The sequence below is a fragment of the Polypterus senegalus genome, chromosome 13 (assembly GCF_016835505.1).
Source record: "Polypterus senegalus isolate Bchr_013 chromosome 13, ASM1683550v1, whole genome shotgun sequence".
NCBI lineage: Eukaryota > Metazoa > Chordata > Cladistia > Polypteriformes > Polypteridae > Polypterus > Polypterus senegalus.
The window spans coordinates 22,534,865-22,553,976 of NC_053166.1; the positions used below are offsets into that span (position 1 = coordinate 22,534,865).

General features: G+C 34.5%; 1 protein-coding gene across 1 annotated transcript; it reads left to right on the top strand.

Annotated features, from left to right (window-relative positions):
• Positions 1-26: 26 nt before the first annotated feature.
• Positions 27-17,285, top strand: ik (IK cytokine). The gene is made up of 20 exons (XM_039773860.1): positions 27-163; positions 665-731; positions 1,534-1,626; positions 1,947-2,006; positions 2,960-3,127; positions 3,403-3,517; positions 4,492-4,562; positions 5,647-5,693; positions 5,805-5,968; positions 7,325-7,433; positions 7,584-7,623; positions 10,894-11,089; positions 11,280-11,298; positions 12,273-12,351; positions 13,477-13,560; positions 13,727-13,784; positions 14,532-14,620; positions 14,742-14,850; positions 16,615-16,649; positions 16,797-17,285. Exons 1-20 carry the CDS (start codon positions 148-150, stop codon positions 16,822-16,824), a joined length of 1,647 nt encoding a protein of 548 aa, XP_039629794.1. The 5' UTR covers positions 27-147; the 3' UTR covers positions 16,825-17,285.
• Positions 17,286-19,112: the final 1,827 nt, after the last annotated feature.

A 19,112-nucleotide genomic window follows, 5' to 3' on the forward strand; every position in this document is an offset into this window, starting at 1 on the left:
ACTTGTCGTACGTCTGCTTTTCCTACCACTTCCGTTTTCTTTCCGGGACAAACTAGTCGAGTGTTCTAAGAACAGATTACGTGTTCTGTTAAGTATTGTCATATAGGAGTTTGTTTACTAAGGCTGAACGATCTTCAGGGCTGAAAAATGCCGGAGAGAGACAGTGAGTATCGTAACTATGGTTTATTCTTCGTTTGCTCTTCGTTGCTTTGGGAAAAAAAGGCTTAACTGCCATGTAAACATGCGTCAAAATAGAAAGGTTGATAAACAAGCGTCAAACATGAACAGTTGTAGTTTTCGTGTGTGTGCAGTTACTAATTTATTTACCTTCTGCACACATGTGTTTGTATTTTTGATGTGGAGAAACGCCAGAATTAAAAAAAAAATGTAGAAAATATTTCAAATGAGTTGTTTTGCAGAAAAACTGCATATGCATAGTGGTAAAACTGCTTTGTGTAATTTTACAATATGGTTTCTTTTTAAATACCCTAAGCTGGTAATTTCAAATGATGAATCCAGAGTAAGAATATATCAACTAAACATTCACTTATGTTCTTTTTTATATAGGATATATCTGTGGGCACCCTACTTGCATTGCTTTACATCCGTTTTGTACTATAGTAGGAATGCAAAAGTCAAAAATATCTTTTTTTATTCCCTTTAGGTGAATCTTATTCAAACCCTTTGGCTCCAGATGGCCACGATTTGGACGATCACCGATCAGCTTATCAGTATGTCCCGTTTCGTTGTTTTTTTTTTTTTGTGGTTAAATATGTTTATCTTTTTTTTATATACCACACAGTATGTGCCAAAAAAGTGCTGTTATAAATTGTTTTAATAGTTTAAATAGTTTAGCTTCTTTATAAGGAAACGCTTTGACAACAGTATACATATATGTTTAGACTCACATTTAAAATGGTATTCATGTCATTAAGATATAAGGATATTAAAGCTGATCTGTTTATAGGAGCAGTGCCAACCAACTTGTTTAAAGACTGTTTGCAACTGAAGCAATTTCAGTGATGCATTTCATTGATCGTCTAGAAATATTTTGCTTACTCATTTTTAATGTATATATTTATATGATCTTTATTGTCATAATTACAGAGGATAGTGAAATTCAGAGCGAGCTTTCAGAGTTCACATCTCATGTCTTGTTGTAGTCTATGTCTTCCTGTCTGTGGCTGCATGTGTTTTCCTTTAGATTCTCAAAGGCGAGCTGATTAGGCTGACAATTCCATATTAAACCTGTGTGAATTTAAGTGAGTCCCAGGATAGACTGACCCCATCTGCAGGGAAGTCGGTTGTGAATTCGATTCAATAGCTTTGTAAATATTATGTTATACTGATCCTCCTCCAGTTCTATAATAACTTTAATATTCAGTTTATTTTTTAAATATTGTTTATGATCCATTTGTATTTACTTATAGTGGTTCTAGGTTTACAGTTTGTAATGCTTAAAATGAGAAGCACTTAATGATGATTTTTCCAATTCTCTGATTCTTATCCAATGAACTGCTTAATACATTACAGATCCAAGCTGACCAATGAGGATTTTAGAAAACTGTTGATGACTCCACGAGCAACTCCATCTGCTGCCCCACCATCAAAATCTCGTCATCATGAGTGAGTGACCGTATATAAATTATATATTTTTGGAATGACTTTATATTGAGAGATTATGTTCTAGTCCTGGCTATCATTTTACATGAATTTTCATGATATAAATCACCTCCAGCCTTCATAAATTGCAGATATTCTATGATCTTTGACTCAGTATGTTGATCAGTGTGCCTTATAAACTACATCTTATGATTATATTACTAGGTGTTTTCTTTTAAGTTTCACTGAGAGAACATATGCAATTAGAATTAGTATTCCAATGTACTTGTAACTAATAAGAAGTAAAGCTATTAACTCAAAACTTGTTTATTGTTTACTTCAAGAATGCCAAGGGAGTACAATGAAGATGAAGATCCAGCTGCTCGCAGAAGGAAAAAGAAAAGGTGGGACAAAGACAAAAGAACTATACACCATCATTTAAAATAATACTTTTTATAATAAATACACTTAAATGATAAAAAAGAAGCATCCTAGTCAATAATAGCTGGCAAAGTGTAGAAGAGGCTGTAGGCTGGAACACAACATGAACCGATATGGCAGTGGCCTTATAAATAAGGAAAGACACACTTTGAATGAGCATTTCTAGGCTGCATCCTGACCAGGGTGGTGAATTTCAGGCAAAGACTCACTGACAAGTAATGGAGTGGGAAGTGAAGGGGGGGATCCACATACCACACCTTTGATGTTGATAAGCCACCTGTCTAATTATTTAGAACATAGACTTGCTTGATAGCAAGGACCAGTAATAAACTGCCATTTATAATGTTTTCATTATAACTGGCACAATTTTAAAGCGAAATAGTTTAAAATAACTTAATATAAAAATATTCTCTGTAAATCAAAAGTTACTCATTAATTTTTCATACTTGATTATTTTAGCGTATCATTTTAGGCAAGGTAAATACTTGGGACATTGAGTTATGCTGTACCCCATTTGCAAGTGCCAGTCATTGTAACCTGCAACACTTAAACAGTGTTTGGTCTGAGATGAATATAGAACTGTGAGGCTGCAGCTGTAATTACTGCTGCACTGTGCTGGAGCTTAAGAAAGGACCTGTCTGGGTGTTTTTATTTATTTATTTATTTTATATATATATAGAGTGTAATCAGTCTCAGGTGGTGTATCACAAACAGTGCTACAGAAATAAGTTATGCTTTGCTGTCTTAGCATAAACAAGCATTTGACAGTGTATTAAATCAAAATGACCTTCCTGTGTTATATTTAGCCTGTGTATTTTGAGTCACTTGTTTCTGGTTTTATTAAATACTTTCAGTATTTTATTCATATGAATTTTTATCTAAATGTGTGGTGGGGTTTTTTCCCTCTTCCTCTCAGTTATTATGCCAAACTTCGTCAACAAGAGCTGGAGCGTGAGCGTGAACTGGCAGAGAAGTACCGAGACCGAGCCAGAGAACGTCGAGATGGTGTAAATAAGGATTATGAAGAAACAGAGCTCATTAGTACCACTGCAAACTATAGGGCAGTGGGACCCACAGCTGAGGCGTGAGTATTTTGATTTCATTTTGTTGATTTGCATTTTTGAGAATTTTCCTTACAAGACGTAAATATGTACAGGTGACTTGGTGTATATACCAAAAATTACATTTTTAAAACAGTTAATTTTTTTGTTTAATCGTACTACTGTCTAATCTTTACTAATACTAACACTTAAGTCAAGACCTAAAACTGAATCTATGCTATTCTCCCGAATTCCGGTTAGTTGACTTTGATTTTACAAGTATGAGTAATTTTTCAACTCGTTTTTTCCAATTGAACAGGGATAAATCTGCAGCAGAAAAGAGAAGACAGCTGATCCAGGAGTCCAAGTTCTTGGGTGGTGACATGGAGCACACTCACTTGGTGAAAGGGTTGGATTTTGCTTTGCTGCAGAAAGTAAGTATCAGTAGAAGTATTTTTGTTTCTTTTTTTTTTTTTTTTTTTTTTTCTCCTTGACAAATGTACCCTTCAGACTACTGAATGGTTCCCTGGTGACTATCTTTAGGTAAGTTGTATTACATTAGTAATTGGGAATTGCATACTTGAACAGGATTATGAATGCAAGTAGGCAGCCACAGCAGCAGACCAAGAGGATTGGGGTCAGAAGGGAGAGGTATACTAAAAACACCAAAAAAAGCTAAAAAATAGAATATATATATATATATATATATATATATATATATATATATATATATATAATACTGTGATTTACTATTTTTACCAGCATACTCAGAATGAAAGCGGATAGTAATGATTTTTTTGTCAATGCATCATTTAAGAATAATCATTTTAGCCTTTCTTGTCATGTTCTGTGTGTTTTCTGCTTTAGTCAGATGATAATCTGAAGCTCCTTTTTTTTCTGCCGTTTATTAATGTAAACTCCTCTTTTTCTGACTATACTTTTTTAACCTATTGGGCAAAATATGTCCAAGAATTAAAATTAATATAATCACTGCAGCTAATGCCACTAATACTGTAGCACACACTCTTGGCACATTGATGCTGTGTAGCACCACTGTTTGTTTCTTCTTCTTCTTTTAGTGAAGTGTGTCACATTTCAGCGTGCTTTGTAAAATGAATGGTTAGTGCAAAGGCTACTTAAAAATACTTATGTTATATAAGATAAAGGTTTAAGAACTTACATGAAAAAGTAATTCTTTAAGAACCATGGTAAACAGATTCCAGAGCAGTGCAGCACTGTTCATTGTATGACTGTAAATGCAAACATACTATAGTCTTGGATAACTGAGCATTTACAGTGTAACTACATCCACCTACAAAAATAGTTGGTGTTTAAAAAAGAGTGTGTTCTTTTAATTTCAGTTTCTCATATATTTTTAAGGTTGATGTCAAAAGTTTTCTGATTTCAGGTACGTGCTGAGATTACCAGTAAGGAGAAAGAAGAGGAAGAAATGATGGAAAAAGTGCAAAAAGAAGTAAAGTAAGTAAAGAACCATCAGTTAAAGAGTTATGATGACATTTAAGTTAAACTTTACTTTTTGTAGTTTTTTTTTTTTAATGTTTGATGCCTGCCAGATATGCTGAGATGATGAGTGAAGAAAAGATTCTCACCCATTAGGGTTATAAGGTATATTGGTACCGATAAAGTACAGAAAAACTAAACTTAAAACGTAATGGTACCAGCATTTCAGAATTTTCAGTATTGGAAGTAAACGGCAGCTTTCCACTCAAACTCGCAACCCCTAGACACTGTGCAGAGTAGACAAATAAAAACTTTTTTAGAAGTGCTGGAGACTTCACAAAACCACAGGTGTCAGCATGATCGAGACTCCAGGGAGACTAGAATAAGATGGAGATTCTTCCTGAAAGGCGGAATAGATCTGTGAGTGAAGTGTTCTATAAAGATGTTGAACATCTTTAAACTTGATAACCTTGTACTTGGTACGTTCCCCATAGATTGTGGTTATAGTTTTTCCCCAAAAAGGTAACTGCTGCATGACTATTTTTGAGAATAAAAAAACACTTTGGTAATTTTTTTAATTTCCCTATAATCATTGCTTCCTACCTTGCTAAGAATTGGGTTTTTGTTTTCTACTTATGCTGTCATTTTTTCTGGTTTATAAGCAAAACAGAGCATTTTTTGTATTGTTTTCCAATTGCAGAATAAATTAACATGTTGTATTTACCAAAAACAAATATTCTGTAGAACGGTGAACGTTGATGTAGAGGAGGGTAAGGAGTTTTATTTAAAAATTTATCTTTTACATCTAAAGTGAAAACCAAAAATCAGAAAAAGTATAGCTTTTAAATAAAAGTAAAAAAACTAAGTTTTAAATTTGGGATTACTGCTTTCTAAATAAAAGTATACTATACTTTTACTTTGTTTAAAATTTGATAGATAAATATTTTTTCAATAATTCAACTGCTTTTCTTTTTTTCTACATTAACTAAAAAATGAACCGTAGAATAAATCAACAGAGGTTCAGGCTGAACCATGGATTTATTTTTAACTGTTTATTTCTGTTGTATAGATTTTAAAATTTTTTTATATTTTGCATTTTCAGAAAAGATGAAGACCCAGAACAGAAAATTGAATTCAAGACACGTCTTGGTAAGGAACATATAATTTAAAAAAAATTAGTAATTAGGCCAATATAATAATTTGAATTTTGCTTATGTTCTGAATGCAGCTTTTTGAGTTTTCTTCGTATTCTTCTTAAAGGAAGGAACGTTTACCGCATTTTGTTCAAAAACCGGGGAGGGGAACGAAATGAGCTGTTTCTTCCTGGAAGAATGGCTTATGTTGTGGATTTGGAAGATGAATATGCGGACACAGATATTCCAACAACATTAATTAGGAGCAAAGCGGACTGTCCCACCATGGAGGTAAAACAAGTTTGAATAAACAGCTTCAAAAGTGTACCTGATTTTAATACTATATTGAATAAGGGGAAAAACTGTAATAATGCTGTCTGGCTTGGGAAAATTGGAGTTATGTATCAGTCCAGAAATCACATTCTTATGGGTTTGATAAGTTAAATGTAAATGTCTAGTTTGGGCTTGTAGAGTAATCTTTTATCCAATACTAGCTGAAATATCTGGCATTGCCAGGAGGAAAATAAAGCGTTTTTTTTTTTTTTGAGAAAAATACTTTAAAAATAAATTAACAAACAATGAAGACTCACTAATATGCTTGTATTGTTTACTGAAGTGCCTTGTTATATACAATGTTTTTAGTTTTTCTGTCTTTAGCTAATATATAAAGGTTCTCAGGACTTTGTATCCTTGAACATGTCACCTAAATGTCCATGTGAGAAACAGGCTGTGTCCAAATTGATTCCAAAAATTTTCAATGATTGTGCAAACATTTGGAGCGTCAAGTGGCTGATAGCAGACATACAAGACCGAATCTCCAATTAGTCTCTTCCAAATGAAATTCTTTTACAATCAAACGTTAAATATTTTACCTATATAAGTAAATATTATAAGTTAAGTAACATAGCTATATTTCTTTTATACTTTGATTTTTATAAGTTAATGAAATTAGTTTTTTGATTATGAACATATTAAAAAAAAAAATTCTTATTTGGGTTTTATGAAACAATTTTAACACCAGTTGCGAAAAAAATGACATTTAGTTCATTAATGAATAAACAAAAATCGCAAAGAGAGCCGCTGAATTCACAAAATAAATTTTGGATGTTTATGGGAGATAAAAATACAATTGCTTACTTATGTATAATAGCCTGTTTTAATCAAAATGTAATCTCGGAATACGTTCAAAGTAGTGTTAAAACGATGGGAAAAGCGAAGCCTTTTTAAAGGTTTTTGACAGGTAAATTTTTGTTTTGTGGTATAGTAATAAGTTTTTACATGCAGAATTTTTTTGCTTTCAAACATATAATCTTTGCTATTTGTTTATTTCTGTACCACTATGGGCAACGTCTGCATAACATTTTCTAGAATTGTGGGACTAATGATTAATATAAAACTTTAATGCTAAATTTGTACTTAAATGCAGGATTTTAACGCAAAGTCCTGGATTTGTATGGCATCGGGGGTGCCAGCTGCACATTGTCAATAGCTGTGTCTTTTCTCAAATAACTTTAAGAAATGCATAAATGTCTGTGCAGTAGTGTAAATATACAATTTTGCATTACATTAGTAGATCGAAACATTTACTTTTTAACTTTAAACTAGGCTCTTAGTAAACAGTTTTCACATTTCTTTTTCTCTATCTAGGCACAAACCACTCTTACAACAAATGATATTGTCATCAGCAAACTAACCCAGATTCTGTCATATCTGCGCCAGGGAACACGGAATAAAAAGATGAAAAAGAAAGAAAAAGGTATATATAATTTTTATGCCATTAAATGAAAAAACATGTATAATAAAATATTTTTAACTTTATAAAGCAAAATTAATTGATTTTTGCAAAATCAGCTTGTTTTGCTTTTTATATCTATGTATATTGTTGTCACAATTTTTTTTTTTTTAGGAAAACTTGATGAAAAAAAGCCAGCAGAAGCAGATATAAAGTGAGTAATAAGTAATGGAGTGTGTTTAGTTTAATCTGTTAGCTTAAACGTTTTTTCAGCTTTGTGGAAGCAACGACCGTCACCCCAGGGTGACCTAAAACCTCTAAGAGAAAACAGGCAGGAGGAAGTTTCAATCATAACCATTTATTCTCTTAGAAGTGGGAGCACTCCTATTACAGGACGCTGTAGCTAGACACACACAGTATTCTGTAACAAGATGTACACCTTTTCTGCTAGATGAGGTCTTTTTTTTATATACACAAGTAAAAGGTACAGAATTAGGTTACTTGCATCATACAAAGTTTCTTATCATCATTGGCTGCTTCCAGTTGCTAACCAGACACAGGCCAAAATGAACCGTACTAAATTATAAGTAAACATGGTCAGTAAAAACACGTAGACCATTAATGTCAAGCATTGTGTGTTTGCTTAGCCATTTTCAGCACTTTTCTTTAATAGCAAAGAAGCTGAAGGCAGAAGCCTTCCTCATACAGCAAATAAACGTATAGTTTCCTGCTGACAGCCTAATGTAGTCTGCTTGCATCCTGTTTCAGCTACCCTAGGCTACCTGAAAATGCTTTTACAAGATAAAGTGAACTTTGCTAATTGTGCTTAAATACTTTAAAATATAAAATCAAAATCTCACACCTATTAATTAATTTGTTTTTTTTTTTTTTACCACAGTTTCAAGATGTTAGGTTTTCTCAGTGTTTTTATAGGTTTTCTTCAATACTCAATAACTTGATGCCAAACAGACAGACAACTAATAATAGCTTCTTTGTGAGTGTGTGGAGAAAGCTCACATTAAAAATAGAACTTCCCTTGTTTTTGTTGCTACTAAGATAAATTCCAGCATGAGGAATGTGCAATTTGTAATAAATTATTATTTGTTATTATAATTATATTGTATTGATCACTAGTTTATCTAAAGCAAATGTAGATTTTTAAATTCCTGGAAAGCTCTACTTTCCGTTTTAAAATACTATAGTATAGGTTCTTCATAAATATATTACTTGCTTAACTAGTATAATTTAAAACAACAAAAAACTCTCAGCCAACAAGTCACCTCTATTTACTCTGGAGAGATTACACTTGGTTGCTTTATACACCTTAATAAAAGAATGAGGGCGTAACATCTTATTTGGTGTCATGGATTTTTAATATCCGTCTAAGAATTGCTGATATCAGAATGGATGTTACACTTGTTACTCGAGTAATAAAACATGTTTAATGTTACCTGCTTTAAGTAATTATTTAATTGTGCATCTTTTCCTTCAAGTATGTTAAGAGGTTAACTTTACATCATCTGGATAAAACATTCTGTTTTTTACTGTTTAGATACTACTTTTTGACAGGTGAAATTCAGATGTTATTTTTTTAAAAGTGCAATCAATAACTCTGTTCCATGAAAGGCATGCTAGAGAATAGTTTATGATAATCAGACCTGGGTATAAGTTACATAAGCATTACAGTCATGAATGTCAAAGGCAAGGTAGTAAGAGAGAACATTTTATATTGTGATTGTATCATAAGAATTAAAATGAGTGCTTGATATGATATGTGATATGCATACAGTTTTAGTCTCTAGGCTACAAAAAAGATACTGCAGCACTAGAAAAAAATCTAGAGAAGAGTGACTAGGCTGATTGCAGGTCTGAGAGACATGAGCTATGAAGAAAGATTCAAGGAGCTGGTCCTTTTAAGCAAGTAAACTTTAAGAGGTGACATGATTGAAATTTTTAAAAATATGAAAGTATTTAGTGCAGTAGTTCCAGACTGTTACTTTTAAACCAGGTTCAATAAGAATAAGGAGACACATTTGAAAACTTGATAAGGGAAAATTTTGCACAAAAATTTGGATGTTTTTCTTCCCACAGTGACCCATACAATAAATCACCAAGTAGTGTATTAGAGAGTAGAACTTTTGGGACCTCCAAAATTCTTTTTGGGAGTTTTTTTTTCTCTGAGCTTAGTTGGGTTGAGTGGTCTGCTCCCATCAAAAGCTGCTTATGTTCTATTCATTTTTCAGGACAGTTGACTAGGAGGTGTAGGCAGAAGGCCTCTAACAGGTCACCTTGCTCTAAAACCAGCAGCATGTAGTTTGTCCCACACTTTTCCCTATTATTGTATATGCCAGTAGTTTCAGCAGCAGTAACAGGTGGTCGATCTAAAATGATCTCTCAGATAAACCAGTTTGATGTGTTTGTCTTTCACCGGTGAGGTCGGTTGAGTGTGACCAGATCTTGGTCAGTCAACTGTCTTACTGGTGTTTTTGAAAACTTGCCTGCAGTTAGGACACAGTGAAGCAGCTTAAACCATAGGGTGCAGCATTGTTGGGACATAACTTACCTGCCTGCAGCATGGCAATGGCCTTCTACTTTGCATCTGGTGGCATTCAAGGCATTAACTTGGATTATATGGAAAATTCAGTGGAACCTTTTTTACTGTGAAGTAGGCTTTAATTAAAGGCCTCTTTAAAGGATACCTTTATCGGGTAGAGTTCTACCTGGACTTCAAGCTTCCATGAGTTTGGCATATTACAGTGACTAACTGCACAAGCTGAACTGCTAGTCGGAGAGAGAAGACAAAAGTACACAAACTACAACTAGGATTTTGCAGTTCCAAAAAATATTGACATTTCTTTAAACTATCGGTAGAATTTAAACTGTTTACAGATAAAGTTATGATACAATGATAACATTTAAAAAAACTGAAACATTTCTTGGACAAATAGTGTGGCACTACTTTAGTGTTAATCATTTAATGTCTTGAGTCTGTCTGATTTCTCAAAGTCCTGACCTGCAAGTAGCGCACTAAAAATTTGATAAAACGCAAAAAGATTGTAGTTGAATAATGGGTCAGATTTACTAGTTGTTATTATTATGGAGGCTTGTGTATGGTTAGGCTTTTTGTGTTCCTCACTTCTGCTGTGTCATAAAGAAAATTAATTTGTGAGATCTTTTTAAATCAATAGGAATATGAACTATTCAGATTGTTTGAATAAATGAGAAGGGTAGGAAAGGAAGGAGAAGAAAAAGAAAAGCAGACTTCTTCTAAATGTGATCCATATAGGTTTTTTTTTTTTTTTAACCAGATGGTCCAAATTTTGATTTTTTTTTTTCCCTCTTCAAAAATGTTTACTGTGGACCCACATCTCTCTAAATGCCCGTAATTTTGTTTTTAGTCTTTACCTAGAATTGTCCTGTATGTGTCTTCAGAGATTATTTGATACCATATTTAAACAGTAACTAAGTATGCTTTCTTCCGCAGCATTTTTGATGATATTGGAGACTACATACCATCCACTTCCAAGGCAATTCAAGATAAAGAAAAAGAACGCTATCGGGAGAAGGAGCGTGAAAAAGAAAGGGAGAGAGAGCGAGAGAAAGAGCGTGAGAGGGAGAGAGGCAAAGAGGAGGAGAAACGGAGACACAGTTATTTTGAAAAACCAAAACCAGATGATGAAGTAAGAATTAATTGTATTCTGTTTGTAGTTTTAATATGACCCAGTATACTATTTGAATAACTCAACTCAAGCAAGAGATTTCTTTTTAAATTAAAATATCCTAGACCCGATTGGTTTTTAAAATCTTGGCTTAATTCTGTACTATATTTTAGTTTGTGTACTAAAATACTTTCTGTTTCTGCCCTTCCAGACAGCTGAAGTGGATAAAGGTATGTGATTTGTTTTCTTTTATTAATTCTCTGTAGTGCTTTTCTTTAGTGATAAATTTGAGAAATGTTACATTTGTTGTTTTTTTTTATAGTGCACCCTGCCAGTCAAATATCAGAATTAATGCTATTGGAAATTTTAGATATGTAGAGGTATCATTCCCCATCCCAGAAGACTTCAAATATGTTCCCTATGCAAGTTGTTGGTGTAATTGTACATAGTGTAGCAGATTCACACTGAATCCTGTTACAAGTGTGCACTTGAGAGTAGTCTTTCTGTTTTCCAAAGTCTTCAGAACCTTTGTATGAAGGTTTATTTTAAGATCTAAAAAGGAAAAGCCAGAGAACAAAGGAAACCTCCAGGTAGTAGCAAAACGGATTTGCACACTAAGCCACGGTGCCAGCAATGATAGCTTTGTTTTATTTTGCAACATTTTATCTGATTAGTGTACTTAATATTAAAAGATATGTAACCTGAAGAATCAAAAATTTGCAAAAACTGATTTATCAGATAACATTTTATGACTCCATAAGGCCTGGATATTCCCACTTACCTTGTGCATATGTACATTTCAGAAGCATGCAAAATATTAGATTCCTGCCGTGATTTAAAGAAATAAAAACTATACAAGTTAAAAACAAACTCTCGTCTAGTTTAGACGGGACTCCCTCAGTTAGTGTTTTTTTTTTTTTTGCACTAGTTTGTAGCCTTCTCCAGTCTGTGTCCTCCATTCAAAATTGCAGAACTTTGCATAGATTTGGGATAAGAAGAACTAAGATGGAATGCATTAGACACTCTTTCCCACCCCACCCCTCCCCCCCGAAGCTTCATTACTTATTTCTATTGTATACTGAAGACCTGATCAGGAAGGAGTGATTTAACCTACTTTATTTGTCTGGATTTATGAGCAAGTTGTTTGTTTGTTTATTTATTTAATTTCCTAAACTTGTTTTTTTTGTGTGTGTTCTTTATTTAGGTCCTGGTACTGCAAAGGAGTTGATTAAATCAATTAATGTAAAGTTTGCTGGAACCCCTGGATGGCAGGGTGCAGAAAAATATCCTTCTAAAATACACTTAGTTCTTTTCTTTATACATATTAATATCTTATGTACTGTATTTGTCATGTTAATTTTTGAATTTAATTATTTATGAAGCATTGCACAAATTTGAGTTTTTGTTGTTTTTTTTAAGGAAAGTCACTGCTTAAAATGTTAAACCAGACATTGGGATTCTATTTTGCAGTAGTGAATAACAGTATGAGTGCCGATCCTGTGGGTGCCTTCTGACGTGTTATCATAGTACACATGGTGTGCTGCTTTGCATTTCCTACTTTCTAGGCAGCTGCTTTCCTCAGTTGTCACATCAACTTGTACTAGTAGAGACTGAACCACATTGTGGCAAGGCCACTCTTGATACTTGCAGTGTAGGTAGATGTGTCGTATGTACTGTATGGGCTAATAAGACACCATTTCTTTTAAAAAGTGGAAGTGATTGTCAAACAATAATTAACATTTTCTCCCGCTGTTCAGTATATTGTGTTTCAGATGTCCACTGCTAAAAAAAAGTGTTTTAATTATTTTGCATGCCATCCTTTTACTTGAATGCCTTTCTTTCCTACCCCACGGTACAAGTGATATGAGGATTGCACTTGCACACCCCATTGCTTTACAAGTCCAGTTACATAGTAACTACACATCACTGCATGCCTAGGCACTTTCTTTTGGTGGCTTTCATAATTGATCGTATATAAAATATTAAATTGATATCACACATCTTCAGCTTGGATAACCATACAAGTAATATAAAATTGTCAAACCATTATAATCTAATTCAGGGTTGTGGGGTTGGATAGATTAATGCTCATCTCGCTGGCGTAGGACACAAGAACCAACCCTTGAGAAGGCATCAAATGATAGTCATGTACACACCCAAACTCACTCAGGTAGGATTATTTTGGAGTAAACTGGTTTATCCAGCATATACACACCTTTTGGAATGTTAGGGAAGAGCCTACATAGATATGGAGAGATAATTCAAGCACTATACAGACCTGGTGTGGAGTTTGAACCCAGGGTACACACAAGCTTTGAGTAGTTAGAGTAATTTACATCAATTGAAAGTATCAAGTTTTGTTCTTTGGCTGTTTTTCTGTTCTGTTCTACTTCCTTAACACTGAGCACTGCTGCAAACAAACGTGAAGAGATTAAACATGTGGGAGATTTTTTCGGGATGTCCAACAGCTATGCTGAGTGCTATCCAGCAACGTAAGTAATCTCCACGCCAACCTTTTCATGTGGGCATTAATGGCAAGATATTAATCAGTTGTTAAATTAAAAAAACATTATGAAATATTTATCCACACTCTGGTGTGGTGGTTTCACCTCATGTTGGCTTCTTCTCACCTGCACCTTTCTCTTCTCCCTTACTCAGGATGGATGATCTGGCAGTGGACAGTGATGAAGAAGTGGACTACAGCAAAATGGACCAGGTCTTGATTGTTTTTCTTTCATATTTTTCACATACAAAATATAGAAATGTTAAAAGTTGCTTTAATTATACATTTTCTTTTTTTTCCTATAGTGTTTATTTGCTGCTCAAAAAATTGTATTAGGTACCCTGCCCATGTAAAAGTTTGGAATTAAGCAGAATGTTTTTTTAATAGAAGTTGATCCTTTTTTTATCAAAGGTCCATTTAATGAATTTAAAATATAGCCCAAACATTACTAATGTTGCAAATGTCAATTACTGCTTGAAATCACTGATTTATAATTTATTGTTCACGTATGATTCCAAAGCCCCATTTTGAGCTGTCATTACTCTTGTGTTGTAATGGAAATGTAGAGGGGCTTGAATCCTGCCTGCAACACCCATTTCTTCCAATATTTACAGAAACTTCCTACCAGAGTAGTAGTGTATGTGCAAATGTTCTTATCCACGGGCATTTGAGCGGAGTCCATCATAGTGGAACTGTGCCCATTGAAGCAGTCAGGGTCTGTGAGAGTTTTCATGTTTCAATAAAGATGATTCTGGGCCTTTCAAAACGTATATGCACACCATATTAAATTTGTAGAATTTCTAGAATTAAGGTTATATGTAATTTTCACCTTTCATTCATCCCCAAGTTCTAAATTTAACCAGAGATCAGTGAGGCTTTTTTTTTGTTGTTAAGTCAGTTGTGACAACTAGCCAATTCATTCGCTGGTTTTTATTGCATTTCATTTTTGTCCTTTTACAGGGTAACAAGAAAGGACCCCTAGGACGCTGGGACTTTGACACACAGGAAGAATACAGTGAATATATGAACAATAAGGAAGCATTGCCTAAGTAAGTCTTAATATTATTAGTAGTCAAACATGTTGCATTGGATGTTGGAGGCAGTAGCTAAATTGAACATGGTTGCTAATTGATTATTTATTTAATCAGAAGAACTTTTTCTGTGTAACAGAGCTGCATTCCAATACGGAATCAAAATGTCTGAAGGACGAAAAACTCGCCGTTTCAAAGAAACCAATGAGAAAGCAGAACTGGATCGACAGTGGAAAAAGATTAGTGCAGTATGTATTGAGCAATTAACTTTTAAACTACGAAAATCTTTTATTATTGGCTTAATTGTTGTACTCACTTTTAAAATGGTATGTAATCTAACCCAAAAAATTATGAAATCTCCTAATATGCATTTGTATGTTTCTGTGTGGATGTTATTTTTTATTTTTTATTTTTTTTACTTTGTATTTAAGGAAGTTGAGCAACACTGTGGTGCAGTGGTTAGTGCTGCATTCATCATGGGCCCAGTGTTCTGGATGTTAAACCCTCACCCAGTTGTTATCTGTGGTGACATTGCCCTTTGTCCCTGTGTCTATGGGTTTTCTTCCCACGTAAATTTTTGGGTGTTTGCTAGGCTGACTGGAGACTCTAAATTGGCTTTGCGTGAGTGACTTCTATGATAGAAAGACATCCTGTTTTTTGCCTTGTATCTAGTGATGCTGAGAAAGACTGTGGCACCAGCAACTCTAAACTGAATTAAGTACATTAACAAAAATGTAGTTACAGGGAATGTTGTGTGGTAACTTAAACATTGAGCGTGAAATTACAACATACCATTAGTTTATTTCCATGTACAAGTTATTATGCTGGTGATGATTTTATTAATACTGATGGGCACACCATGGTTATGTAGATCTAGATGGGAAACCACTATTTTGAGTTAGTCCCCACTGAGTGACACAAAAGAGATTTAATAAATATGCTATACTGTAACTGATATTGAAAACAATTACAGTTACCAACAAAACTGTTATACTAGAGGGAACTAGCAAGGGAATTTGAGTAGGACCAGGAGTTATGTGGTCAAAACCAGGTGACAAAGAATTGGAGACCAACATCAAAACAAGAATCAACAATCAAAGTCAACAATTTGTGAAAGTAAAGGTTTACCACCAAAACAAGATTTTGAAAAGGGTATTTTAAAAGTTCTAAACGATTGACAAAAAAGGGTCTGTATCCACAAACGTGGATGAGGAAGTGCTCTGAAAGTAGTACCCTTTAACCCATTGTGTCTTTACTGGAAGGTCTCAACGTCGGAGGACATGCCCCTGGAGATGTGGGTGTTGCTGTTAGAATGATGCGAGATAGAAAATTGCGGAACTGTAACTAAACAAAATGGTGGTGAAAACATCTGAAAATTTTACAAGACACTGACATTAAAACCTTCTAGAGGAGTGCAAAAACATGCCTTTTGTGAAAGAGAAAGAAAGAATGATTAAACAATCCAATTTATAATAAAGGCAAACTTTATAAATTACAGATGGGTTAACTTTAATGTGACAGCTGGTGGTGGGGAAACAAATTCCTTAAGTTTCATGTTGAGATTTCAAGCTATTGATTAGTGCTTTAAATATCAGTTGTTGGGGTAAAGAAACAGAACTGGGAAATCCCCGCAAAGTATTCAATGAAAACCAATTATGGTCTAATTTATTGGCACTCTTAATTCTATCTATTGTAAAAACAAAAAACTGGCATTTGTGCTTTCTGAATGCTAAGCTTTACAGTTTCATTCTTTGCTCTGTTTTCAAGGTGTGAGTGGAAGTAAAATTATGTATTTTTTCTGTTTATCTTTATTTTAAAAGATATGGTTAAATTGACAGGCTGCCAGTATAGTTAACCACAGCTATTGGTGTCTCTTAAGAACACTGCTGTTCTTATTTGTATTGGAGATTTTATGAGATGCAGTGATTGTTTGTTTGTATTTTATTCCATGTAGTCAAGAAAGCAGATCAAGCTGCAAGTGTAATTTAGCAATGATTTTGTTTTATCCATAGATAATTGAGAAGAGAAAGAAGATGGAAGCAGATGGGTAAGTCCTGTTTACATGACGTGTCTTAGATGACATAGAATATTTATTATAACTGTCAAAGCACAAACAGTCTCACTGTGCCTCCAGAAATGCACATCTGAATACAATCTCATCTTTTGTAACTTTTTTCTTTTTTTCTCTTTCCAGAGTTGATGTGAAAAGGCCAAAATACTGAAGCTGCTTTTTCCACCATTTCAATCTGTTATATATTTTTTTTTATTCCCCAAGTGTAGACAAATACTTTCTTTTAAAAATAATAAGATTTATCTTTTCACATTAAATCCCTGATTCTTGAATATTTGTAGATAACTGTGCTCTGGCTTTACTTATTTAACTCATGTCATACAAAAGACAGTGGTGGAATAAATCACTTGAGTATTAATCTGTTTGCACTTCTGATTCCTGTTTTTGTTTTGATTAATTAATTATACTTTAAATCATCACTTTTAAGTCTGCAAGGTGTACTTAGAAATGTTATCTAGGATCTGTGGAGTTATGGTAAATGGTAAATTGTATATCCTGTATGGTGTAAATGTAGCACCCTTTAACTGGTACGCTGTGGTATCTGTTTGAGCTTTGTTTTTACCTCCTGTTTCTTTTCATAATGAAGAAATGTTTATAAAAATAATAACCAGATACTGATACTGGGTAGTGCCCTTCTTTTGCTCTCAAAACAGTCTCGGTTCATTATGGCATAAGCTCCATAAGGCAATGGAAACAAGTAGCCATGAAGGGACACTGGTTAGCCACAATACTCAAATAGACAATGGTATTCAAATGATAATTGATTGGTATTAATGGCCCTCAAGTGAGCCAAGAAAGGTTTTCCACACCATTAAACCACCAGCGAGGACAGGGTAGGTTGGGTACATGGATAGGTGCTGTTGGTGCACAAATACTGACCTTATAAATCTGTTCACGTGTCATCACACCAGGCTACATTTTTGCAGTCTTTAGATGTCCATTTTTGGTGAGAGCTGTGCTCACTGCAGCATTCGCTTACTGCTCTTGGTTGACCGGAGTAGAACGTGACGTGGTTTTCTGCTGTTGTAGCCCATCTGCCTCAGGGTTTGATGTGGTGTTGTGAGGTGCTTTTCAGCTCACCACAATTCTAAAAATGTGGCTGTCTAAGTTAAGGTAACCATTCAGTCAGCTCGAACCATTCTGGCCATTTTCCTCTGACCCCTCTCATCAATAGGGCATTTCTGTTCACATAACTGCCATTTACTGGTCGTTGTTTGTTTCTCACACCATTATGTGTAAACTCTAGAGACTTTTGTGTGTGAAAATTACTGGAGATCAGCTGTTACAGAAATATGTAAATCAGCCTGTCTGGCATCAACAGTCATGCCATGGTCAAAATCTCTAAAATCATATTTTTTTCACCATTCTAGTGTTTGATATGAACATTAACTAAAGCCCCTGACCTGTATCTGCTTGATTTGTCCATTGCACCTTCTCCCATGTGCTGATTAAATAATTGCATGGATAAGCAGGTGTACAAGTCTTCCTAATAATTTGCAATGTGAATGTACGTATATCAATAACTCTTTTAGATAAAAAAAGATGGCGTCTGTCGTTAGTGATTTGATTAGATTTAACCGCTCATGTTGGGAGGATTCTTGTTTTGGTTACCTTTGACTTTCAGTTTGTTCTGAAAGTTATCCACCTTTGCCTACCTGACCATTTTCATTCTACACGTATTCTCTAATCTGTTCAGTGTGAGTGAATGCAAATCCACATGACTCTACCCAACAACTGAGTGATGCCTCCACTAGTGTTGGTTCTCACCATGGGTGTGTTTACTTTCACACACAAAACCAGGATGAGCCGAGTTAACCTAGCTAAGGCAGAAACCTGGTATCATAAAAATGTCCATTTACAAGCACAAGTCCACTTATGGAGTTCTCCCTTGGGGAAAATGCTCCGACATTAAACTGTACAAAAGAAAGTTGCATCTCATCAGCCGCCAAAAATCTGACAACAATCATGCAACCTGTGTCTCCGGAGAATTGTGTTGCTAACCTTAGCACTGTTATGTTCAGCTCGTAAATTTAGCAAATTCTGAATCAACAAGACAGATTTTACCCAAGAAATGGAATAATGCATTTGCATCAGGAATTCTATCTTTGTGACCGCTCCCTTCGTTTTCTACCTGTGAATGCTAAGCATCTGAGAAGCAAAGACATATGCAAGCTAACAGAGCGCAACGGGTTGTGCAGACTGCAGAATCCTTAACAACAACCCAGTAAAGGGTTTACATGCCCACATTTCCTGGTTTACTCTTGGAGGAATCTCAAAATCTATCTGTTTTAGCCTGGTTTCTCTAACCAGAATAAGGGCATACATGGCATTTTTGTAATCAGAATTCTGTGAATAACTAGGATTATTAAAGTACTGGAAATGCACTCATTGTGGCCAGTGCTACCAGGATGGAATTGGGCTTCCCATGATCCTGAACAG

Coding starts and splice junctions, on each gene's coding strand:
- ik (XM_039773860.1), top strand. Junction 5,969..7,324: donor CGGACTGTCCCACCATGGAG/GTAAAACAAGTT, acceptor TTCTCTATCTAG/GCACAAACCACTCTTACAAC. Junction 12,352..13,476: donor GGATGGCAGGGTGCAGAAAA/ATATCCTTCTAA, acceptor AACACTGAGCAC/TGCTGCAAACAAACGTGAAG.